The sequence below is a fragment of the Aulonocara stuartgranti genome (assembly GCF_965226115.1).
Source record: "Aulonocara stuartgranti genome assembly, chromosome: 18".
In the NCBI taxonomy this organism is placed as follows: Eukaryota; Metazoa; Chordata; class Actinopteri; order Cichliformes; family Cichlidae; genus Aulonocara; species Aulonocara stuartgranti.
In genome coordinates this window covers 12,338,830-12,365,153 of record NC_138954.1, presented here as the reverse complement: position 1 = coordinate 12,365,153, position 26,324 = coordinate 12,338,830, and the positions used below count along the sequence as shown (strand labels likewise).

Genomic DNA, 26,324 nt, shown 5'->3' with positions numbered 1-26,324 from the left:
GACAAGTCCTGATTAATAGACAAGACTTACATCCCTTCCTCGCCTTTGCTGTTTGGCTGACTACCTCTCCCTGTCAAGCTTTAAGATCTAAACCTTGTGTTCAGTGTTCAGTCTGTAAATTTGATTCCTCTCTTATCCTTGAGGAGAATTTTACCGATTCCTCTGATCCAGCAGGATGTTTCTGCTGCTGCAAAAACCGTTATCTTGGAAAAATCGGTGCTAAATATTAGTAGAGTATATCTGAGTGACAATGAAATTTGTTTAAAAAGGTCATTTCCACTCCCCAAACTGGTTTGATTATGTTTTTTTTGGTGTGGATTAGATGGAAAACAGTGGACACTTATTCACTTATTTTATCCCAGTGGATAAAAGGGAGACAGTGGAATCACTCATCCGTAAATGAGCCTCTATGATACACTACTGTGTTCTTTTAACAAAATTATGAAATGAGAGCCAAGCGTGTCTTTTTCTTACCATAACACTTTCACTCACTCCCTCCCTCCCTCCTCCACCAGCTTTTCTGTTCCATGTACATCAGACATGGTGGTGATATCTGCAGGGGCTGACCCGCACTACTCTCTCCCCTATACCAGCTTTTTCCAGTATGGGTGCAACACTGCCCTCGCCTTGCATTAGTCTGCTCACAGAGACACCGCAACAAAAACAAACCCTGAAACTCCAGACTCATCCATGCCTTTAAGAGCTATGGGTTATGCGGGGGGAATAATGGAGCCTTTCGATACAGTCAAAATAAAAAAGAAAGGAGGCCTGGCATTAGTGCCAACAGAGGAAATGGCTTCAATGCAGCTGTTTTCACAGAGGCTGCACCTGGTGGAGTTTGCAGCCAAACAGGAGGTTGAGGTTAGTGCAGCTCATTGGTAAGGAAGGAATGGCATGGCGAGGATAATGCTGAGAGAATTGCTTAAAGGTGATACACAGGCAGAGAGAGTGGGCATAAATGTGGTAAATGAGAATTACACAACAGTTAAAGGTACTGGAAGCGTTTTTGCTCATCTTGGCTGATTGGAAGTCTCCTCCTGCTGAAGGTCAACTGAGCTAAGCTGGAAATTGCTCAATTCATTAATAAGAATTTAACAATCAATAATGAGATGTAATTTGTCCCATTTTGTCAGAGGCAACCAAGGTTGGATGAGAGGAAGGAAGCTGTCAATAAAACACACTCTGCACATTCCCACACAGCAGGGCTTAAATCATATCGTGGCTCGACGAGGCACTTTAAAGGCTTGCGTGGTTTCTTGAGATAACGGAATGATTTTAATGATTGATTAACTCCACGATTGAGAGAGACATTTGACTTTACCTCGCACGTAGAGATTGGCAGGAGCAGAGTAACGGGTCCCGGCACTGTTCATGGCGACACATTCATATTTCCCCTGGTCCGACTCCTCGCTGTTCTCAATTTGCAGGGCTCCTGCATAGAGGATTAGCAAATTTAGCTGTCTTGACAGTTGTGCAATAGGACACATTACTTGGCATGAAACCACAGCAGATATCTGTACAGTGACTTGCTAGAAACTCTGCAGACGACTAGTTTAAGCCAGTTCATGCTCAGACACGGACACAGATCAGTCAAGAAAATACTTACGGCAACACAAGTACAGAGCAGATCTGGCAAGTTTATGACAAAAGATGCTCTTTCTCTTCGTTGTGTTAAAAACAGGGCTCTGGGTCAATATTCATTTGAATAACATGTCAAAAGCATCACGGTCTAATTAGGTTTTCTGCTTTGGGAAATAACTGACAAACCAAAGAGATTACATGATAAAGGATTATTCTCAGCCAAGTTATGCCAAATGGACTCAACATGTACATGCACAGTCACGCTGCTGTTAGGACATTATATAAACAATGTAACTTTAATTTTAAGTTGAATGTAAATAATGACATATAATATAATAATAATAATGACATAAATAAGCATATTTCTCCAGAAAGAAGGCTTCTTTTCGTCACTCATTGTTGAGTACACATTAAGCAGTGACCTCATTACTGACCATGTCCCACTGAAAGGAGAAGCTTCAGCTGCCAGATGGCTTAGATTAGTATTCATAATCCTGAGTAGCTCTATTTATCAAAGAGAAGACTAACATCTTGTTCCTAACAAAGCATAAAATCCCAGGAGACCGGTCTTACTTAGGTCCTTCTGACACTCCGTGCCGGAGCTCTTATCTGAGAAGTTGAGAAAGAGCAACAGCACACTTACCTGACCCACCTGATTTCAAATACACTACAAACAAAGCTAATTCTCTCACAGGTATACAGTGAGTGATAAAACGTATCACATCTCCAAGCAGCATGGCAGAAGGACGAACGGCGGCCAACCACCATGCAGTTTGAAAGTGACAAAGATACTCAGCATAAGATGACGTCAGGATACATTTTTCACATCATGCAGTATGAGATGAATGTAGCAAACAGGTTCACCACCAACCATGGAGGACTCGACTCCAGACAAGACCCCAAAAGCAAAAGAAAAAAACTGGAGTTGGACAGGGACATGTGACAATATCACCTTAGATCTCGTGACAACACATCCCTCCAAGGTGTTTACTCTGCTTGCTGAGCTCATCGCTGTCTGATTCAGCACTGACATGTACCTGCATACTAATGCAGATGTCACAAATCTGTCAATCTGCCTGTTCTACCATGGGGGAAAACAGTCTGAGTACTACAGAAATGTAGAAGGTTACTGCTATCACAGTTGTCAAACTGCAACACTAAACCCCATTCAATAACTTCCAAGCGCTAGAACACTTGTGGATTTCCTACAAGGTCATGTCACTGTTTTATAGGGTACAAACTAAGGGGCAGCGTGGCTGTCATAACATAACACCAGCTCCTAAATAGTTAAACATCTAATTGAATATGGGTTTTATCAGGACAAACAGACACACAGAGACTCTAAAACGAATTCAGCTTGCCCCACAATATCCACTATTGCTGTTCTTAAAGGGAAAATCGTGCTTTCAGTTGGAAGATTTCCATAAAAAGGCGTTCAAACTTCCACCTTAATAATCTCAAGCAGGTATTTTGCGCCTATGCTAGTGTGTGTGTGGGGGGGGGTGGGGGGGTGGGGGGGGGTGCATAGGCTGTATGTAAATGCAGCCATTTCACTTCACATTGAGTCTGCACTGAAGCGACAGGTAAATCCTCTTGTGGTGATGGTGGCCTTTAGTTGAAAATGCGACTCCTCACCCTTTTTTTGCTGAAAAGCCATGAGAGAGGCAGAAGCCGAGAGACGTTTGTTTCTCTGAAATAATGTTTGTGTGCGTTTCCTCACGTGTTGTTCATTCTTTACAGTATGGGAAGGTCCTTCAAAAGGCTCATTTACAAGATAACACATTGGACTTCATTTCTATTCTCATGGCATCCGGGTTGGTGATCATTTGTTTGTCAAGGAGCAGACAACAGACAGAACATTTTGGGAAGAGATGAGGGCAGAAGTGGGTGGGCAACAACAGCACTGATGAAGTCGGTGATGTCGGTGGCGTAGGGGAGAAAACAGAGATCTGATGTGGGTGTGAGGGAATGGCGTGGATGTGATATTTTCCAACACACTTTCCATCATTCTTACCTCTAATTGGTGTACCACCTAGGTGGGAGTAATTTCGATGCAAACAAGGTTGAGAGATTAGTTAGTAATCCACTTACAACAGTGGCAGAAAAAAAACATGGCTTCTGACAGGCCACATATAAAAAGATAAAACAACCTGATAAAGAGTAGAAGCCACTTAAAAGTAATGTAATGCTTAATGCTGTGAGGCAAGGGTAAATTTTGGACTGGCCACTGAAAGAAAAAACTGCTGTTTGTCAGAAGGATCCCGTCTCTTAAGCAAATATTTTGAAATGCTCCTACAAAAGCTACAACCACATTTACCCTTGCTTTACAGCAGGATTATAAAATGATGAATTTGAAGGTGATATATTAATTAAGCTTTCAGATTTAAGATGGCTCCCACTCTGCAGACAGCAGTTAGTAAAAAATGGGCAAGAGCGATTAATGAAAGTCATAGACAGTAAACAGAATGGCAGATAGCAAGAAGTATCAAGATCAGAGGTATTAAACTGAAAGAAAGTTAGTATCTCTATAGAGTGAATGAATTGGATGGTGTGAAAGAGAAAGAATAAATGTGGCTGCGCGCTCAATAAAAAAAAATAAAAAAAATCGAGCTTGTGTGATGCAATAGAAGTGGGTCTTTCTTTTCTGTTAAAGTGTGAAAGCAAATTAATGCACTTTTTTCCCGCTATTGCAAAATTGGCCTCATTTCAGGTCACAGGCAGTAATGTAAATCCTGATAGAGCAGCAGATGTCAAGAACAGGCTAGCGAATAAAAAAAGGATTGTTAGTCCGAGGGCATTACACATCAGCACATTTTCAGGCACTTTCAATATACGCGAGGAAGAAAACTAATTAAAAAGTTTGCTCTTCCAAGTAGAATTTTTTTTTAAAAAGGTTTGTGCACAATTTAAACGTTGCACTAAAATGTTATCAAACAATTAAGGAGTTTTGTTAGTATCTACTTTGTAGGCATTCGTATTTAATTTGGGTTATTTTGATGCAGCGCGGCCAAGAGCCAGCGTGGGTAAGTGAACATGCACGAGTGCCCCGGCTTCTGCTATGCAGCTCTAATGCCAGTCTTTTTCTGGAGTAGCTCTCATATTTAATCCCTGGGTCTCAGACCTACAGCCAGGCCTTATGGCTCATAACCTGCTTTTAGACATGCGCTCCCTTTCTATTAATGCAGTGGTTTATGAACATATAGGCTTCTATATGAATGGATGTCCTGTCCTGGTGCAGTGTGTAAGTCTGAGCTGCATGCGGGAGATTACAGCCTGCACTTGAGGGGCAGGGACATCTCTCTCATGTTACTGTGCTAACTAAATCTCCAAAAGTGTAATTATACTTAAATAGGCTCTATGTTGACTAAGTAACAAGTCTTATGTACGTGTGGAAAATACTGGGGCTCTTTTGTTGTTCTTGTGAGGAGGGACATACTATATGTCTGGATGATAGACAGATACTTTTAGTCGAGAGGTGATTGTACAGGTCACCTGGTTGGACGCAACCTATCTCGGTTCGACTCAGACTGCAATCACTCTCAAACAGGCTGGAGAGGATTTGCAATTAATCACCATCTAATCTATAAATGCAGGCAGATTGCCAACATGCTGCAATCAGTCATAGTCAGTCTGCACTGATGAGTGCAACTCGTCTGTTCCATCAAATAATGAAACTTCAAATTGAGCTAAGTTTTACAGCAAAAAGCATGTCTTACTTTGTGATGTGTGTGCAATAGCTGCCACTAAGAGTGTTTATTTATTATTTATTAAAAAGGTAGAGAGATTGTGAGTTGATTGCACAGTGATTTTGGTCTAAAACTACTGTTTTTCCTGGTTTAATGTAGCCCTAATGAAGGCATCTAGTATGCAGATTGGTGCAAAACCTTTGCCATCTGGCCCAGGCCAGGGAATATGTCTTCAGTGATTAACAGAGCAACTACAGTGAGTGAAGAGCATTCACAAAGTCAAATCCTAGAAAATGCACCACTGGTTGGCCGTACTGTGACCCAGCTGCATGTTTAACAAATAATTAAGGAATGTTTAATGTGATGAAAATGATTTTTCTGTATTTTAAAAGGTTACAGGAGCATTCGTCGCTGTCGAGCATCCCAGATTAAGACGAGAACACCATTCCAACTCCTGAGGTACTTTCAAAGTGACTGCTGTGCTGTTGTGAGGAATAAAATTCTGTAAGAACTCAGCCAAGTAATCAAGGTGACAATGACAAGTTCAATAACACTTTCATGTCCTTTGTGATGAAAGTGAATACATGAAATCATATCAGAACAAAGGCTGTTTGGGTTTTTGTTTGTATTTTTCAGAATCTCCTCATGTCTAACATGATTTATGTGTGTTGGTATGCAGAGCTGCCATTGCAACATTATATGTATGCCATAAAGTTAAACTTTAAAGGTAATAAATCAGATCAAATAAAACCGTACCTGAGCGAAGTTGTTTGATGCGCCCGTTACTGCTGCTGATATCCACAGGAAGCATGTCCTTGAACCATGAGATCTCTGGGTCTGGGTTTCCACTGGCAGCACACAACATTGTGGCAGTTCTGGTCTTTTCGACCACCTTTAGCTGGGGGCCCATATCGATGGTGGGAAAGCCATGAGGAACCTGGTTCTCTGAAAATGAGCAAAAAGGCAAATTTTAATTTTAGACTCTAGACAGAGAAAAAAGATGTTGAGAAAAATATTCGGAGAAAATATATTTTCAGCTGTTGCAAGAGGAGTTGAGTGCAACAAAGCTGTTGAGCTGGCAAGGCCAGAGAAGAGGTTGAAATAGAGCAAATAAATTTCAGGTGCTGCAGGCCTCAGAGTAATCAGACCACACGCACACAAAAAAAAACATTGTGCAAGAGCAGGCGATACTACTGGGTAACACTAGATCTGGTACTGATTTGGATTAGGTTGGAAATAAGAATGCTGTTTGCGACTGATTATCATGGCGACTTATTACCCAAAACAAGGAGTCTGAGGTTTAGACAGAAGGAAGATGGCTGCAATCTGCCTCTGGGTACCCATGCATAGATGAGCTGCCTTAGGCTTTGCAAACTAAACAAACCCATTTGAATAATCCAACTCATCATAATGGATGTAAGAGCATGACAACAAGTAAAATATAATCCCTAAACCAAAATTTGGGATCCACAAAAAAAAAAAAGGCTTTTTCCCCAGTGTATAGCGGCAGTCTTGACACATGGGATTCAAATGTCGCAAAGCATACAGTCCCTACCATCCTGCTCCGTTTATGCCTATTAGAGTAGCGAGGGGGTGGGGGATGGAGCCTATCTGCGCTACCATAGGGCGAGAGGCGGTGTACACCCTGGACAGGTCACCAATCAGATGCAGGGCTAACACATAGACAACTTTTCACACTCACATTCACACCTCTCTACTAGGGCTGGGCGATATGACCCAAAATTCATATCTCGATATTTTTTAGCTGGATGGCGATATAAGATATATATCTCGATATTTTTTTTTAAAGCCATAAAGTAAGAACAAAAAGAGAGTTCTTAGTCAAAGCTGTGTCCCAGATGTCACACAGGCACTTTTATTAACATAGAGCATAGATGTACATAAAATGTACTCAAAAATAAATTATGAGCATTTATTAAATAATAATGCTCCATAAATAAAAGAAAACTGTTGTTTTTGTGCATAACAAAAAGCTCACAATTGTGCAGTCAAAATGTAAACTAAAAGACGCTGAGCACAATAACAAAGACAGATTTCACAGCTGCTCTGTTCCCAACTTCTACTGCGTGACTGATAGCCTGGAGTTTGAAATCCACTTCGTAACCATGTCTCTTAACAGGTGCCATTTATGGTCCTTATTAGGGCTGCCACAAACGATTATTTTGATAGTCGACTAGTCACCGATTATTTTTGCGATTAGTCGACTAATCAGATCATCATCCATTGAACGTAAAAGTACAGCTTATTGCACCAGCAGCATCTGCTCTTATATAACTATCATTAGCTTACAGCTTTAAGTGTTTAAGGTCTGTGCTAACTAAAAATAAAGACAAGATGATAGTTAATTGAATTCTAATTAAATGTGCAGATTGTTTCGGTGGAGTTTAATAAACTCAGCCGATTTACTCAGGAACAAATAAAATACTGAAAAAAGCCAAACAATAACATTTTTAAGTTATCTAAGTGACTTGTATATGTTTAACCTGAGTAGGGCGGTGGGTTTGAAAACGATCTGCCGGGAGTCCGGTGCTCTCATGGCCCCCGGCTAGCTATCGAGCTAGTGGGTAACAGACGCCTCCGAAAACGTCGGAGCGCTTTTGAAAATATGTGGTGTCTTGATAAACTGAGCAGATATTTGAGGTTTACACAGCTACATTCTCGCCTGAAAATATGTTAAACGTTTATTTTGTGACCCAGAAAGAATAATAAGAGTAATATTAAAACTAACTAGCTGCCGCCATTGTTGACAACTGCGCTGGGCCGCGCTATGAATTCTGGGACACAGTTTCTTCTTCTTCGGGGTTTAACGGCAGCTGGCATCCTTGTACATGCAGTGCTGCCATCTTCTGTTTCAGTCCGTTATTACACTCTTAAATCCTGCTACTTATTCCTGCTTTTGGGATCTTACAAAGCTTCAAATGACGCGTCGACTATTAAATCAGTCGTCGACGATTTTGATAGTCGACGTAATCGTGACTAGTCGACTAATCGTGGCAGCCCTAGTCCTTATACACACACAATACGGTAATATTACGCTGAAGCACAGTACGTATCACTCCGCGAGGCTCAGCCGTAATGCTCCGACAATCCATCAAGCGGTGCAGCTCCGTAGCTTACCAAAGTCGTACTAAAACATTTTGACAGATTGCTGAGCGCCGTGTACCACATAAAATCGGTTCGCGGCCATCAAGCACAACCAGAATTCATACATAAGGCGCGCTGTCAACTTTTGAGAGAATGAAAGGGTTTTAGGCTGTGCAGCGCCTCTGGGCTGCATGGCGTTAGCGTGGTTAGCTCGTTAGCGTGGTTAGCTAGCTAACACGTTCACGCCGTCCAGCCCCACACACGGGGCGATGCGCAGTAACTCGTTAACGCAGATTTGCCGTGTCCATCTTGTCGCTTCCTGCAGGTGAAGCGATGGGGGAGGAGGGGGAGTTGTGTTCAGTGAAGGCGAGGCCGAGTAACGCTGCGTAAAGACAAAAGTGGACGAAAGAGAGGCAAACTTGCGGCTCCACAAATATAATTATAACGTAACATAGACTATATCGATATAAAGGATATTGTCACAGCTTATATCTCGTATAAAAATATATCGATATGTTTTAAAAACTCGATATATCGCCCAGCTCTACTCTCTACCACTGCTAATTAAAACTTGCAGTATGCATATGTGGCATTCTAGTCATGTGAGTCAATAGCCATTTTTTCCCCTAGCAACCACTTGTTCGCCATCGCAGTCTTTAATAAAAAAATGTGTTCTAGCTCAGATGCTTTCAACCTCATAATAAATCCAAATTTAACCTCAGGACAGCAACAGTCAAGAAGAAACATGATAGCCCTTGAGAGATCTTATTATCAGCTTGCACTTGAACCGGTAATTTAGTTTATCTGTCTCCCCATATGTAAATGTGTCATGGGGCCATAGTGTTGAGTTGAAGTAAGTGCTAATGACTGTAACTTACCTTTGGTTCACCATGAAAAGATTTTAAACTGCAGGCTGTGTAACAATAAGCAAAAAGGCTGCTTTATGGGGGAAAAAAACATTAATACGAGAAGCTGGGAAATATATTGTCCGGACAGGAACCTCGGCTCATGTACTCATTCTCTCTGCAATTATCTGTGCACATGGTCATTCCAGCTCACCTCGGGTTAGAGGCAGGTGAACCCTCTGCACAAGGTCGTGCTGACTGAATATTTTACAACACCTGTGGATTTTTTTTTTGTTGTTGTTCTATTTTAAAGAATGACAGAAAATCTCAAGGCTGTCCATCATTCTAACAGATCAGAACACAGACAGTGGCTTGACTGTAACATTGAATAATTCACTTGTAACACTACACACAGTGCTGGCAGCGTTGGCGGCCTCTCTCTTTCATAAAATTACAATAAACACGCACTGCAGAAACCTCCATGAAGATTTCTTGGCAGCTCCTTCTGCATGAGGTTTACCTCCTTGTGCAGAAGAAGCTGTAAAGTCAATGAAGTCCCACATTCAGAGACTTCTGAAATTTCCCGAGTCATTTAAGTCAGTTTTACAGTCAGGAGGAGGGTTAATCCACTCATCTGTTTCTCGCGATGGTGATACTTTTTTGTGTATTAGTAATTGTGACTGAGTTATTCTTAACAACATGATGCCATTAAATATCTCTCATGATCACTAATCCAGGGTGACCCAGCCTTGGATAAGTGGAAGAAAATGGATAGATGGATAAAAATCACATTATTGTGGATTTGTCTATGACCCTGTAACTCAAAAGGACAGGAAATGAGAACGTTTTAATGGAAAAAAACAGAATGATCTGCTACAAAATCATTAGATCCAGGGTGTCTGGGGTAAACATTTAATCCTTAACCACTGGAATAGTCACATATATAAGACTGTGACAGTAAATATATACACGCATCAATAAAAAAGCCTGACTTCTTTCCAAACTTGTGATTAATGGATCATCAAAGAAAAACACATTTTATTTAGATCCTCTAAGGACTATGTATCACTGATCAAATGCAAGGATTTGTATGAGAAATGATGCCACAAACAAAATAAAAGCCATTTTTAATACATAGAACCCGTGAAACCCCATTAAGTAGGCTGCATAAGCCCCTACTTGCCTCGTCTGAGTCAAAAATCCATATGTAAACCTATATGACGAGCATTAACACGACCACAGGTTTTTTTAAATCTATTCCCAAGCAGAGCAGTTGTTTCTTCTTTCACCCTTGTTTTTGGCCTGTAGCCCAAATTGTCTCATATTCAGATGTAGCTGACAGATCTCTGCAAGGCCTCTTATCGTTGTGGCAAGGCTTACTTCCTGTCTAACGATTTAGAATCAGTTTTCAGACATCCCAACGGAAACCTCTACAAAAGAGGATACCTCTATGAAACACACAAATACAGCACAATGAAATACCGCTGCACCGTTTGTCACTGTATGAATAATGGTAAGAGTATTGTTGTGCCCCGTGTTCCTTTGTGGTTTGTTCTCACTAACCTTCAAAGAGAAAGAAAAGGAGCCAAAGACAGGAAGTGAATAAGGCCGAAAAATGCCTGGTAGAAAAAAACCCTACATAATGTTGAAGCGGCAGTAATTTTTGATACAAGTAAGGAATCCATTCAGTAGAGTTAAAAGTTGATAACTAACCCCAACCCCCATTACTCAGAGAAAACCACTAATTAAGTTAAATGTGCAGGACTCTGAACTCCTGTCTGACCTTAGAATACGTTCATAATGGATCATCTGAGAGGAAATCCCTTTGTGCCTGCTCCCCTGGGTGCACTCACTAGCCAGTAGGTGTGGGTTGTGGTGGTTGTGTTCAGGACAGCAGGTTGTACTTAAGGACTACATTAGAGGCAATGCTTGGGCAGTGATGGAGCAACACTTTTCCACAATGAATTTTCTCAAAAGTCTGGACCCTCGTAAAAACATTTCATAGATTTAATGGAATTGAATAACACCGTCGGTTGGTTGCTAACGATTAATCATTACACACAATTACACAAGGTGGAATACGCCCAAAAAATAAAATAAACAGAAAAAAAAAATCAATATGCGGCCTGTCCATCATCCACCACTGATTTCCAGTGTTCATGAATCATGCAGTGCCAGCTGTTTGTGCATGTAGCACATGCTCAGACCCCCTGGTGTCACTCAGCCTCAGCCAGAAAATTGTGGCTTCTCTCTACACATTGAAAACCAACTGATTCCCTGAGACATGACACTGCAGTTACAATTAAAGATTCTTAGAAAATTATATTAAATTTGATGCATTTCTTTGACATATTTCTTAAAAAACATTCATGCCTTACTTGGAAGAAATTTATCTCTGTTATTATACACACATAACTACAGAACTATGCCTTTCACATGAGAAACTGGCAAAATAAATGACAGTGCCCACCCACCCAACTCTGTGGAATTGCTGCCTATAGAATATTTATGATTAACACTATTGGCAAACGTTACTGGACTGTGAAAAATAAACACCATTGGCAAAACTGGTCGAAAGATCCCAAAGGAGTTCTTACATGATTCAGCGACTCTGTCGTTTCAGGAAGCACAAACGGGGAATAATTTTAAAAGCTTCTGCAAAGCCTAAAGATTAATGTGTCTTTGATTTATGCTTAATGTTTGCATTGCAAGGGAAAGTGCACTGATGTGGAAATTTCTACATGGTAAACTATTAAATGCTACACTGTTCAGACTGCACATATAGAATATGCTTTAAATATGAAGCATCGCTCCGCTTTTGTGTTGCTTCCGTAATGTGTCCTAAATGGGAGCGGGAAATATCCCAGGTTAGTTAGAAGACAGTAACACGGCTCTTCTTAATGACCAACCAAAGCAGGTTTTGCTTGCTACATAAATTGTGCTCATAGGAGCACGAAGGACAACTGAATGGTTTTAAAAGCAACATCAATAAAAGTGATTCTAAGCCACATGTGCAACGTTTTTCCTAAGAAAGGAGGCGAAACATCTGATGTCTTTTGATAAATTTAAACTGCATGTCCCATATGTTATTGGACTATTGGACAAAAACTGATGACTGTCTTTCCTTTTAACTTCTGCAGGAGCACAAGCTTAAGATCACAGAGAATTGATTATTTAAAAAAAGAAAAAAGAAAATCACTATCATTTATGCATAGTACATCTGCGTAAGAATAAATATCAAAAGACTTTAAAGCACAGTTAAGCTGATTAAAGTTGTTCATTGTAAAATCCCCATAACTTTAGAAAATGTAAAAGCTAATAACAGCTAGTTATTTCAACTTACTTTAAACATAAAGCTCACTGTGAAAAGGTGAAATTTCTCCAGCGGCTCTAAAAGCATTCAGCCTACATTTTACATAAAAAGCTGGCTATGTCCTTGCCTTTTGGCAAAAAGGAATAATTGAAACTCCTTTCTATGCGCTCATCAAAGATCATATCGAGCTATTGGATAAGATTTGAGCCCTGTCTGTCTATTTCTATTATTGCAACTCCTGCAGCTGGCCTTGTCTGCCAACTTGTCATCCCGAGAAGACAAAGACATGCCTTTGTTCAGTCCTCTTTAATTTGGAGGAAAAAGAAAAGATGGGGAAATTTGGAGAGAAACCAATGAAACAGTGCAGTCGTTGCAGGTTGATGTTTATAAAGATAGAGGGAATTTTTAAGAAAAAGCCTCTTTTATGCCGAAGTGTTATTCCTCAAGAAAAGCTCGATTCTCTTGTCTAGTCTATGCAAGAAAATATGAGCAAGGCAAAAATCCTGTGATAATGTCATACAGGCGTTCAGTACTGCAGCAAAAAAAATTTAAATAAAAAAAAAGAATACTAAGATCATGAGCTCCACTTGTAAGGAGATTAATGTGTTCTACTTTTTTAATCTAACTACTGCATTGGTAATTTATTCAGTTTGCATGCAGACTTAACAATCTGCAATCACGCATGCTGGGTACAAACCTTTATTCTACCACTGATCTAATATTGTGCTGCATACTGAAGAGCTTTAAAACCGGTGGTATTTACTGGAACTTTTGTTTCACTTGCAAAGTGTTTCTGTGCCAGAGTTAACAACAAAAACCAGTAGAAACGCCCTGGATTTGCAATGAGTAAGGCCAGAGGCGGTGTCAGGCGGGCACAAGATGCAAATGTAGGTACGCGTGAACAGGTTCTTCCATGTTGTGATAATAAATAGGACCATTGTTCTCTCAACAGCAGTTTATCACGCACAGAGTCATACTGCAATGTGAGCAGCTTAGCACATGAACATAGTCCGCAGTGGTTATCGCAGCGCAGAAAAAAACTGAATGGGCAGAAGGGGAACACTTAATGTGGTTTTGTGATCGTACTGCTCAATTAGAATAGCAGTGGGAGCTTTGATTATACACAAAAGGCAAGGAGAAACACTGGAAAAATAATTTATTAAGAGAAGAGGCACTGCTACTATGTTAATTAGTCAAATTAAGAAAACTGTAATCATAAACCCTTGTGTCGAGGAGGAATGCCTCTGCGACAACCATAGGCAGGTGAAGTAAGATTTAGATGAGAGATGAGGAGAAAAAAAAAACTCAAAAGGGACTGGGGAAAGGAGGAGAAGAGGAGGGAGCAGGGGAGGGTTGCATGCCAACCTCCTGCCAGCTCCAATTACCAGTGCGAGTGGAGCGTGGCAGCTAGGGCGATGGGTCTAATCAGAGCCCTGCTGAAAGAGACCCATCCCTGTCCTTTTGTCCCACTGGGAGGCTGCTGGAGCTCAATCCCGCACTAACGTCAGCCAGCGTTTTTCCCACAACCAAAACATACTAATCTCAATGGGGGAAAACACTCCAGACACCCCACTTCCTTTGTAAGAGGGGAGCCCTGACATAGTGGCACAAGATACAAGACTTGAATGCCTGCCTCATTTCCATCTCTGTACGCCCTGGTATCTTCCTCCGTACAGCGCTAAGGACACGATGGTGGAGCTGCTATTAATATTTTGAAGATTACATAAGAGAGAGGCCCATTTGGAAAGAATATACAGTTATGAAAAACGTGATCGGGGATTACGTCAGCGTGCAGTGTATGAATAGTTAATCAAGTTCGGCGTAATTGTTCGCCTTAAGAAAGTAAGGTTAAAAAGTGCGCCTTTCCAAAGGTGCTCGTTTCATAGATCTGAGCCAGTCGTCTCAAAAAAGAAATCTAAGGCTTTATGATCTCCACATGTGCCTGTTTGCCAAGTGATGGATGACAACAATTAAAGGTGATGTCTGCTTTGATAGTGTGAACCAAAAGACCACAGTGGCAGCCACACAGCCACTTGCCTCATGAAATATTACTGCTCTAAAATCTACCCTTTCTGAGCATACATCACTGCTCTGCCTTTACAGAGAACACAAAGGCCATTTTAGCTTTTTCATTTTCAGTGTTGAAATTTGTAGCTTTTAACACTTAAGTGACGGCTAAATGTCTGACAAAGGAATCTATTTTAATATATTATTTGTTTGACATGAGCACTAGAACCATTATCATCTCAATGTTTCCACTTCTTTTCTTAATTGTTCACCTTTCTGGCAGCCCAACCTGTGGTTGAAACTAAATATAGTGAGGAGACCGTTGTCGATGTCTCAACTAGTCTTGAGTCAATTTGGCACCGAGAGGCAGATGAGCAGTCGGCGGAAACAAAGCACATGGCCTCCAGCTGTTTTCAGCCAAGAACATCAACAGACACGAGACAGACATTTGCATCTGCCTCAGACATGGAAGTGTGAGAGAGGTATCAGCGCCAGCAGAAGGTACAAACAGAAAGCCAAACAAGCACAAGTTCAGCCGAAAGAGCTTTGCGGGTAGCAGGATGCAGATAACGTTTTTAAGTCCACCGTGAAAACATAAAACTGCAAATGTAATGGCGGTCACACACTCTGCTGGAAAGTAGTAATGGGCAGAAATCTGGCGATAGCAGCATTTTAAGTTTACAGTAAAACACACTCCCACAGCTGTTGCTTATTAACATCGCCTGCTGTTTAGTAGACTTTGACCTTGTATGTGATAGGAATGGGAGTGTGAAATATGGTGACAAACAGGCAGTGACTAATTTGTAGCTACTCTTGTTCTTTTGACTTGCAAACTGACACAATGTCAGGGTACAGGTTTTTCTCACATGTTGTGCCACGAAGGGCATGTGAGCAGACCTTTCCTGCTCTTCAGAGGAATACTAGCTGGCAGAGCTCCCACTATAGAGGTCTCCTCGGTAGGGATGGTACGGCACACCCCAACATCAAAGGAGGCCATTGATGTAATACTGTTGTAATGACATGAAAATGGTGAAAATCTCAATGGAACAGAATGGAAAAAAAACAAAACAAAGAAAACAGGATGCAAAGTACAACCAAACAATTTTTTTCTACAGATTGATGATGTGACTAATGTCGCTGTGGTTAATTACATGACAACTAGACTGACAGAGAAGTCAGTTTACTAGATTTGCTACTATAGTCGTACTCTGAGGGGTGGGAAATCCATACAAAGTGCACTGAAATATCCATTGAAATCCACATGTTGTCAAGCCAGTTGGCTCCAGTAAGCTCTCTCTTACACCAGGTGTTATGGCAGTTGCTATGGAGATAGCAGCGCATCAAACAAGCAGTCCCTTAGGACACGTGAGCTGCATGATAGACACACCTGCATTCAACGGACCATCACAAAAATACAGCCATAACAAAAACACCACATGCATGGTTGCTAATGCACGCTAATGCACTACATGCTAGTAGTAGTACATCACTGCGCAGTTATTCTCTTGTTTATCCAACTGCACTCGAAGTAAAGAGACTGTAATGCATGCCATAACCTTTGAAATAATACACTTTTTTGTCTGGCTGAGCAGAACATTTGGCCTTACGTCCTCGCCTACAGGCAGATAATCAATAACAGTCATCTAATTCCCCCCAAACTCCTTCCACTCCTTCCTTCCCTCCCTCTCTTCTTATCATCTCTCTCTCCACTTCCCTATTTATCTCTGCTTCTCCCTCTTTCTCCCATCTGATATCATACTTCCACTGTCGTCAGTATGATCTACGGCCCTGCCAGATGCCCCGTGCCTGTTATTTATGCTGCGGCGCACCAGTTAGTACATCACCCTGGCCTCTGACCCATTACTGCAACCCAAGGGTGGTCTTCTGATTTCAAATGGTTATGCTGACCGAGTCACCTTCTGGGACAAGCACTGCTGCACAGAATCACATCCTCCATTAACTGTGCTATACGAGTAGCACAGCTGTAGGCTTTCATTTTGATATTACAGCTCCTCTTGCCTTGTGGTCCTACTAACAGGAGTTTGATTGAAGACCCTTGAGATTATGGTATTACAGACTACACGGTTTGTGGTTTACTACTTATTTTAATGTAACTGCCTCTAAGATGGAAAAACCTGAGGGCTCGTGGTAAATGTCTGCAGTAATGCGATGCGGCTAATAAGACAGGCTATTCCTCCAGGTGTCACGGGAAAGAAAAACAAGGACAGGATCAAAAATCAGGAAGCGTGACGGTTAATGAAATCGCTGTACAAAAAGAAGCAGTGCAGCGGTTCGCAAATAAATGAATTAATTGATCCTCTCCGCTCCTCAAATTAATCATTGGCAGAGCTTTATTGTGGCATGTTTAGTGTAATTATCGCAGATAGGAATGGCTTTTATGAGTTCTGAGAAAGGCAGTGGAGTGGATGTAGTGGAATGTGGCAGGTTCTGTTAATTAAATCCTCACTGACTGGGCTCCTGTGACAGACTTTACTTATTCTCTCACTCAGAGATAATGAATAATACACAGAGTCTGTGAGTCAATGTCGACAGCTTCAACATTGATTATGTAGCGGTTTGCAGAAGTGCTCAAAAATGAGGTGCCACTATAGTTCACCTGGTTGAGCAGGCGACCCATATGCCGTAAGCCTCGGTTCGAGTCCGATACCATCTGTGCGTCATTCTCCTCCACCCTCTCCTTGCTTTCCTGTCAGTTCTCTACATCATCCCGTCTCATAAACGTTAAAAGGGCAAAAATGTATTTTTTAAAGCGCTTAAAAACATCACACTGCGGCACAACCCGTTAACCACAGCAGATGAAAAACTGCCGTAATTTTAATCGTCAACAGCAGAGAAGAACCAAGACAAACATGACCTTCCGCTGCAAACGCTTTGACAGCTGGTAACAGTTCTGCAGATGCCCAGTTTTCCTGAAGATAGCAGCGTTTTAAAGCCAATTCGATTCACACATTTTCATGGCTAGACCATTCCTTGTAGCTGGTTTAAACACCAGCCTCGACACCATCAGGAAATACCAAGTCAACAATAAGGTAAAAACATAAGTTTACCTCAGGAATCATTAAATAACATGTTAAGCTTATTACTTGCCGTGAACATGCCCTAACACTGAGTGCTACAGCAGGCACACCTATAACTGCGCACGCATGTTCAGTGATCCGTTTCTTGCAAAACAGGTTTAAAATATAGACAGAGATGTAATGGATGCAAAAACCAATGGAGCCTTTGACAGCAGCAAGCAGACCAATAAACTACAACCTTGAAAAACACAGCTTGGAAGCATAGAGGGAAATGGGACTATGCCAAAATGGGACTATTCCTCTTAAACATGGGGGAAACGTGGAGCTTAAAGCCAGCCTATAAGGCTGATAGTGAGTCAAGCCCTTCGCCTCTGCCTTGTGTGGCCCAGTGGATAAGCCAAGAGGGCTCGGTGTGTAAATGTGTGAGGAAAAGGGGTCAGGGTGAAAGGACTCCCATTAGCCAGCTCATTGAGTCTAGGTATTAGACCCCTTGACAAGCAGTCAGCCCATCCATCCATAGCCAGTCAGGGCCTGGGGAGATGTTGACTCATTGGCTTACAGAGCTACACGGTGGGCTTGGCTCTTGGTACACGCAGTGGTAGAGACTCAGGGTGGCGTTAGTAAGTAAAAGGAAAGAAAAACATCAGGTTAGTCTTTAAACATTTTTTTGTAACTTTTTTGTTGGACTGTATTGTTTCATTGTTATTTCGACAGAGAATACAGAAACACACATTAGCACAAAATGCAGTTCTTGCAAAAGAAATAAAAAAGTTACATCATATTTTCTTTAAACTATGTTTCTTTAAAATTATTTTTAAGGTACACTGTACTAAATAAATAAGAAAGCAAAACATTTAGACCCACCGCTGAAAATTGATGTACTTCAACGCAACACTCCCAACAATTGTGGGCTAAAATAGACCATAAAAGTAAATCAATTTTCAAGGTTTTTATATTAGATTGTTACTTGCTTTCCATTCAAGAAGGATTTTCCTTTTTTTCCCCTGGTGTCTGTTTGTTGTCTAATCATTGGTTCGGCATGACTCACAGACAGACAAAGACCGAGACAAGCAGCTTTCACTGTCACCAACATCAAAGCGTTTGGATGACACCATTTATACTAAACCAATCAACAAAATATACAATTATGAAGTAGGAATTGTTATATGAAATATTTGTTTGAAATCGAAGAAATCAAAAGCAATTCTGCTCCAAGGTCGACACAATGTCAATAAACCACATGTAATCATTTGGGCCTATATCTAATTTACAATTTATAGAGCTACGCTTTCTCCCTGACAAGGAGAGGATATTAAATACAGCAGAGATCATGATTAACTTTATAAGAAAACCAACACAGAATGCCAACAAGCCAGGCTGAGATTTTGAACTTTTGCCAAGCATAAAACACTTTTTTTACTAAAGCACAAAGATCAGCATAAAGCAATGAGTAAATTGATTTGATGCAAAATTACGTTATAGGTGGTTGCAGGGCTCAGAGCTCTTGGGTATAAGTACCTATTAACTTGAATTTGACCCTTCAAATATCAATTTGATACGGGGCACATTTGTGAGTGACAGTTTTCATCAACCTGTGTTTATATTCAGAGAGACTCCCTATATTTCTAGATAAATGTTAGTATCACATTTTTGATGTGTGACTTTTTCTCCCTACATTTTTTTTTAAACTGGTTTAGCTTGAGATATGACACTACAATAAAAACTAAAAAATGCTTATACTTACATTCTAGTAATCCAGTAAAGGAAGCAGGCTGAATGTATGCATCGATGTGGGAAATTACCCAATTCACTAAGGCTGTGGTCCCACAAACAAATTTTTTAGTAAAGTCTGTAATTGAATGATAAAGGCCAGCTGCAGCTGTTTGTGGCAGATATTTAATAACAGATGACAATTCACAGATATCCCTGTCTGTTCTTGACAATACCCAGACGTAAACGGATGTTCATGTCTTGTCACATCTCCAATATCTTCTGAAATCCAGGGGAAAATGTCCAGATGAGAAGTGCAATCCGTCCTGACAATCATGAAAGGCCATAACTTCATGTTTAATACAGTGACAGATTACAGCTGTGGTCTCATGGCAGCAGCCAGATGCAACAAAGTTTCAATGTACAAGCTATGACACAAGAAAACAGAGCACTATGGAACCCAGTGTGGCAGCAGTGGAACAAATACTGGGAAATTAATGATGTTTTATGACTTTTGTTTCCAGTCTGGTGTATATACACATATACTATGAGATGGTCCTGTTTTTTTTTTGCTTAAAGTCGGTCAATCCGACTTTAAGCCAAGAGAAACAGCGCTTTGATGCCTGCATTTGTTTAGCCGATTTCTTTTTCCTGCTTTCTTGAGCTTAGAAGTTGAGCAAATGTGTTCTTTGGGAGAAACTGCAAAGCTCACATGTACTGAAACACGCTTTGAAATGAGATAAATTCATCCATCATTAGCCTTTTCTTAACATCTTTCACAATGTCAAAGTTTTTTAGCTGCGCGCTTGAAGTTGTGAAGTAAATTAGAGAAATGTAAATTCGCTCTACAGTCATTAGGCCAGTCTGCAGCTGTGTTTTGGGGTTTTAATACAAATTGATATGCTTTCTATGCTGAAGAAAGTGGTGGGAAGCAGACAAACGCTGTAATGAAGCAGGTAACTTTTAAAGACCAGGTGAAATTCACTTAACTGCACAACAAAAACCCCCACACAAAAATGGTGCAAAAACAACAGCGTTTTGGTAGTAATAAACGCCTGACTTGTCTGGTTCTCCATGCTATCCTCTGCCACCTTTCTCTCTCTCTATCCCCTAGGGGCATAGACAAGATCAGTAATGATGGTGCAGACATACCAGACACTGCAGATACAGCTTGCCAAAAGCACAGAGCAATTGATGGACAAGTACAGATGATTAAAGGCTGCCTCAAAGCAAAAATGACTCCATCCAGATGTCTTGCATGTAACATAAAATATTGAGTCCAGCATCAAATAAATTTCATGGAATAGAGCGATTAATCAATGTCGATTTAATTGGTACATCCAATGTATATACAACAAGACTGAAGATAATGACTTTTTTGGGGCGGGATTTTTAGAAATCTGCAATGATTGATCACACAAACAGATGGTAATTCTTAAAGTTTTTCACTTGCACACCTATAAATTCGTGCCAGTTCATCATCTGTATACTTGCACACAGGACAGACAAAGCTGGCTAAGGAAAATGGGAATGTGGTAGTAGATGTGTCGGTTTTCTTAATTTTCTTCCTAAACAACAAGCAGCATAAACATGTTTTAACTCTAAAAATCGACTTGTCCTACTTATAATCTCCAAGTCCTTGGAAGCAAGGGTGCAAGGATGCAGATTGGGTGGCCAGGAGAGTGACTCTACCCCGCCATATTGTGCAAGTCCTTGGGAGAAGCATGCATAGACAGATGCAGTTTGTTTCTGTCAGACTGGATATGATCTATGATGCTGGGCCTCCAGCCAGCAGATGGTAGGAGAAATTAAACCACAAGAATACATCGGACGCATGTGTGTGTGTTGAGTGTGTGTGCATGTATGCATGGGTAGGTGACAATGGGAGACACCTGTAGATCAGTGTGAGTGGGAGCATGTCCCTGGACGGTTTTGTGAGCATGCAGGTCTGTGCTACTGTCTTTTTTCGTCCTATGGTATGCAATATTAAATATGAACTGACTACTGATCCTGTTGAACAAGGCAGGTAGATAACACTTTAAATGGTAGGAGAAACCCACCAGTAATGAAAAAAAAGAGAATCGCAGAGAGTGGAGAAGTAATTTGGGAAATAGCAGTTACACAAAACTGCTTTATTTTGGTCATTGTGGGTGATCTGAATAGCGAAGGAAAGGAAAGTATTAAGTTGTTGGAGGAGCAGGGTTTGGTATTAAAATCATTCCGATATAGCTTCTGTATGTATTTATCTTGCCCGGGAAGAGGCGCAATGAGATTTCTATGCTGTTTATCCAGTCAGGTTTGTTGTCCGCACTTGCCTGGCTCCTGAGATATTTATTACTGGCATTGTGTCGCAGTCATTTTCTGCCTCTGCACAAGAGACTATAATGCATGGCAAGCAAATAAAGCTCTTTCTAACCAGTGAGTCCGTAATTTGTTTACTGCCACCAAATACAGAAGCACTAAATGCAGTCAACGCAGTAAACCTGGGACACTGTACTGAATTATACTTTCTAAACTCTGTGTGCAAAAAACAGATGAGTTTTCAACACCGCTGTATAATTATGGTCTCCTTTCTCCATCTTAAGCTTAGAGAGGCATAAAATTGACTCAAAGGGCAAAACTCTATTAATATTACACAGAACTACATGACTCCAAAGTTTGATGTTTGGCATGTTTTCATCAAGGAAGGAACTACTTTTTTCTTTATCAACTACAGAAACTCCAAGTCCTTGCATATTACTCGCTTGACCTTTCCAAAAATTACATTTTTTCTCGATATTGCATGTTCAGAAATGAGTTACCAGGGAACTTCAAAAAACTTGTGGTTTGAAAGGGACCACTGTCACACTCTGACAGTGGAAGATTCTGGTAATGACAGGGCTTTTGATATGGTACCATTTAATAAGGTTCCTCCTTTCCTTTAAGACCTGTCTGCTCTCTCCCAAAGGACAGGAAAATGTTCTCCAGCACAGCACAGAAAAAAAAAAAAGCAACAGGATCCATCTTCAGTTTCAGCTCATGCGGTCATGGGAAGAACTACAGATATCAGTTTGGCATTTTAGTTTGTTTTAGGGTTTTTATGCTGGAGAGGTTTTGCTTAAACTACCTAATGCCAGGGAAACTCATTGTTAGTGAGTCAAAGCAGAAAGGCATTATTCTCAACTTACTTTGGTTTGATACAGTTTTTGATTAATACAAATAACTACAAACAGTTTTCTTCATGCTTAAAAATGAATTACTGTGTTAATACAGAGAAACTGTCTGCACTTCTATATGCCATAAAAGGAAACAAAAAGGCAGCATTAGGATCTATGGACTCTTATTTCACTGTGATAACTGATCTCTAATTAAATGTTACTGTAAAATCTCTGAGCTAAGAATCTTTAGACTGATAATGAGACCACTTCTGTAGGCCTTTCCCAGAACTTGGCAATTTTGCACTTCCCTGGTAGCTATTGGAAACCAATTAAAGTAAAGCACTTTTAAGGCTTTTGCTCAAGGCGATTTGATCAAAATTTGGTGTTGATTTTGGACAAATCTTGTCGACATGCAGTTGCGAAGACTCCATCAACTGGACCACAGAGACAAATTTGTTTTTAATAAATTTTGTCATGACGTGATTCTGACACCGCCTTAGTCCTTTCTTGATCTGAGTCGTTGCATTTTAAATTTCATCTAATGTTAGCGGTGATAAATATGGATTATTGCCTTGACATGGAGAAGTGGCATTTAAGACTGATGTTGTCAGCCGAGATGTCTTTTCCGGACGGCAGTAGTTTATTTCATACATCACAGAGACAAGCACCATTTACCTGGACATTTACTGAGGCAGTTCAATTCAAGGGAGGGGGGGAGGTGGCGCTCAAGGTCAGACCATTGGCATCGTTACCCATGTAATGAGTCATTGTTCTTCTTGGTCATCTACTACCTCACTACAACTTCAATTTGCCACCACACTGTCCACGGCAGTGACGCAGAGCAGGCAGCGAGACAGAAGTGGGTAGGCACAGAAAAACCATTATGAATGCAAACAGATGAAGGAAATATAAATAAATAAGAGTTTGAGAGAAAAGAGGAATGAAAGGCTGAAACAGTATTTCTCAATCACAGCTCTGCTAGCAATGTCTGCATCATCATTTAGCCACATAGATCGGAGCTGCAGACAGGCAACCAATTCTCTCTCTCCCCCACACACACGTGTACCCATAAAAATGACATTTTAGATGTAAGGCAATTGTTCAAAACACTGCAGTTAAAAAAAGAAGACTTGTAGTAAAAGATCCTCACAAGCTGACTTATGAAAGTCTGGCAGTTTTGTACTTATTATTACGCACCCGTGTGTGTGTTTGTCTCTTGCACACACAAAATGAAGAATGGCTAAGCTGACTTTGGGCCCGTATGTAAGTCTCAGTGGTGTGACCCCTCGAGCAGGGGCGTGAGAACTGCGACGAACAAAGAGCTGGGCTGTTACAGCGTGACAGAATTACAGAGCGACTCGAGACTCATGACTGCAAAAGTGCTAAAGCCCGACTTGGCTAGCGTGAAAACGTGCCTTTGCAACTCCCCGCAGGTGAGTATCCGATTACATAACATCTGTACGTAGGTCTCCAACAACAAGTCAGACATAAAGTGAAATAACTCTCATGAAGTCTTGATTTTTTTTATACAAAGTTGAGTAACTCAACCACAGAGTCACAATAAGTGACTGCCAGTGAGGTCAAGCCTAAATAAAGTGTAAGGCAATGACTTATCAGGCCATTTTTTAAAGAGCCCGAGTCCTTCTGTTACCAGTGCTCCACGTCTTGACCAAGTTTCTTTGCATTTTGCTTGATAGTTTCTGTTAAATCTTGCCCACAAACAGCAAGACTAACAGAAGGTACTGCTCACCTACTTCCACAGTCACATTGTTAAGTTTTTCTACTCAAAAAAAAAAAAGAAGAAAATACAAGCAATAAAAAAATTAAAAAAATCCTTCAAGGAACTTGTTGAAGTATCATGTGGTGCCACAGGACACTGTTACTACTGACACAAAATAAACACGAACCCCAAAAAACACCCTAAAAATCACAGCAAGTGATCCAGACAATAATGAACTGCTGAACCTAGGTGCACACAGCATGGTGTTCCTCTGCCAACACAGAAAGCAGGTGTAAAGCTGCTCTGGCATGACTGTCATAATCCATATTTTGCACGACTGGCATAACAAAATAAAGAGCCAGTATATGAAATAATCGTAATTAATGCTCGACCTTCCTTTGCTCTGCTAAAACCTATAATCCAGATCGACTTATAGCTATAATGACTTCACCGTTCTCGCTGCGTCTCTGAATGGGGGTGCTCACAGCACTACGGCAGCTTCGTGGGGATGCAAAGTCACATGCACTTGAATTCATGTGGAGAGTGTGAGCTTCCTCGTAGTGGAAAAAAGCAAAAACAGGACTGTTTTGCTTATGAAGACATTCTTTCGACCGTGGTTTCTTTTTCCAGTGAGGACAGACAAACCTGACATGTTTGCAACAGCACATTTACCGAGTAGCTCTGCTGGTTTTGTGCCTTGCTCAACGACACCACAAAGATTTCTGGCTACAGACGCCTTCACTGTTTCTTTCCCCAGACTTTATGATTTGTTCTCGATGTGAAAAGGCTATGTATATTCTGATGTGACACCCACGTTTCAAACCTTCAGGCTACTCCTGGCCCATTAAAAGCGAGGGTCATTAGTCTCCATCTGTTTGGTGCTGCCCCAGTGTTTTCTTGTGCTGCTGATATGAACTTGATATATCACTAGGCTACAAACAATAGTCTAAAAATAGAGTGGAGCTGACGTCATTGCTCTGTAAGGGAATGCGTGTTTGTTCTGAGTGTGTGTTTGACAGTGAATATCTGTGCATGTGTGTTTGTATGAACAGTCAGCTCATCGTAAGGCTTCAGGCGGAGTCGAGTTCTTTATTTAAACACGATGCGTGGTTCTGGTCTTTGACAGGTTTTGTGAGAAAGCGTAGAGAACAACTTTTACGAGATGGCTTGTTCACAAATCAATCATGCTAAACATCAGTGGTGACTAGATGGCATCCAATAAATTGTTTAACTAATAAATACAATAATTCTAACAATGTTACTATTTTGTTTTTTTTATTGAGAATGGACAGAAAAGTTCAAAAACAATATTACATCACTGTTATTTACACTTGAACAGCTGTTCTCGTACGTTTGGTTGCTCAGCTCCAACACAAACAAACCAACTCGTGATAGTCCTGCTGGAGTACACGCTCCAAAATAAAAAAGGTATTTGTGTCTGCGCTGACAAAGACTTCTTTACTTTGGCTGTCTGCCATCTCACCTTGGACAGGTAAGTAGATGGGGCTTGCATCAGTCTGTACACCGACAGGACCTGTTGTTATGAGCCTGTATTGTTTTGCTTTGTGCAACTAAAACAATGAGCCAAAACTGGTCCAACCATGCAGAGAGGTGACAACTCAGGTATTGCTATTTCACTGATATGATGACTATAGCACTGCCAAACACTTTCCCTCAGTTTAATATAACAACATATATTAATGCATGTACACATAAGTATAAATTGTCAATTTCAAAAACTGAGGAGTGTATAAAATACATGTTTCATTTCATTGTGAAAAATAGCAGTAATTAGAAAAATACTTGGCAACTGACTGGATCTGAATTACAAAAGAACCTAAAGTGGTGAAGAGGAAAAAGAATATGCAGTTTGAGTCTATAAAAGCTACCAAGCAGTCAGTCTAGTATGAAGTTAGCATGTCATTAGACAATGCTTGCCATCCTTGTAACAAAAAATAGCAGTTGAGAGGAATTAAAAAAAAAAAAAAAACAACAACAACTTGGCAGGTGATCAGACGAAATATCTATATTTTCACAACTGAAACACCTCAGCTGTGACTGTTGGCCATTACATTTTTATAGGACAATGTGTGGTTTGGCTTCACGTTCACAGCTTGAAGCCTGGCACAATATATTCCCTCTTGATTATGATATTGCCAGTCTCACGAGTATCAAGTTCCCT

At 40.7% G+C, this 26,324-nt stretch overlaps 1 protein-coding gene across 11 annotated transcripts in view; it reads right to left on the bottom strand.

The window, feature by feature from the left end:
- LOC309693664 (receptor-type tyrosine-protein phosphatase F) overlaps positions 1 to 26,324 on the bottom strand; it is a 161,050-nt gene that overhangs the window by 61,271 nt on the left and 73,455 nt on the right. For all 11 annotated transcript variants that reach the window (XM_082513103.1, XM_082513099.1, XM_082513107.1 and 8 more), the window contains 2 exons: positions 6,024 to 6,212; positions 1,322 to 1,432 (listed from right to left, as the gene is read on the bottom strand). In XM_082513103.1, coding sequence (XP_082369229.1) covers positions 1,322 to 1,432; positions 6,024 to 6,212 — 300 coding nt within the window. The remainder of the gene's footprint in view (positions 1 to 1,321; positions 1,433 to 6,023; positions 6,213 to 26,324) is intronic.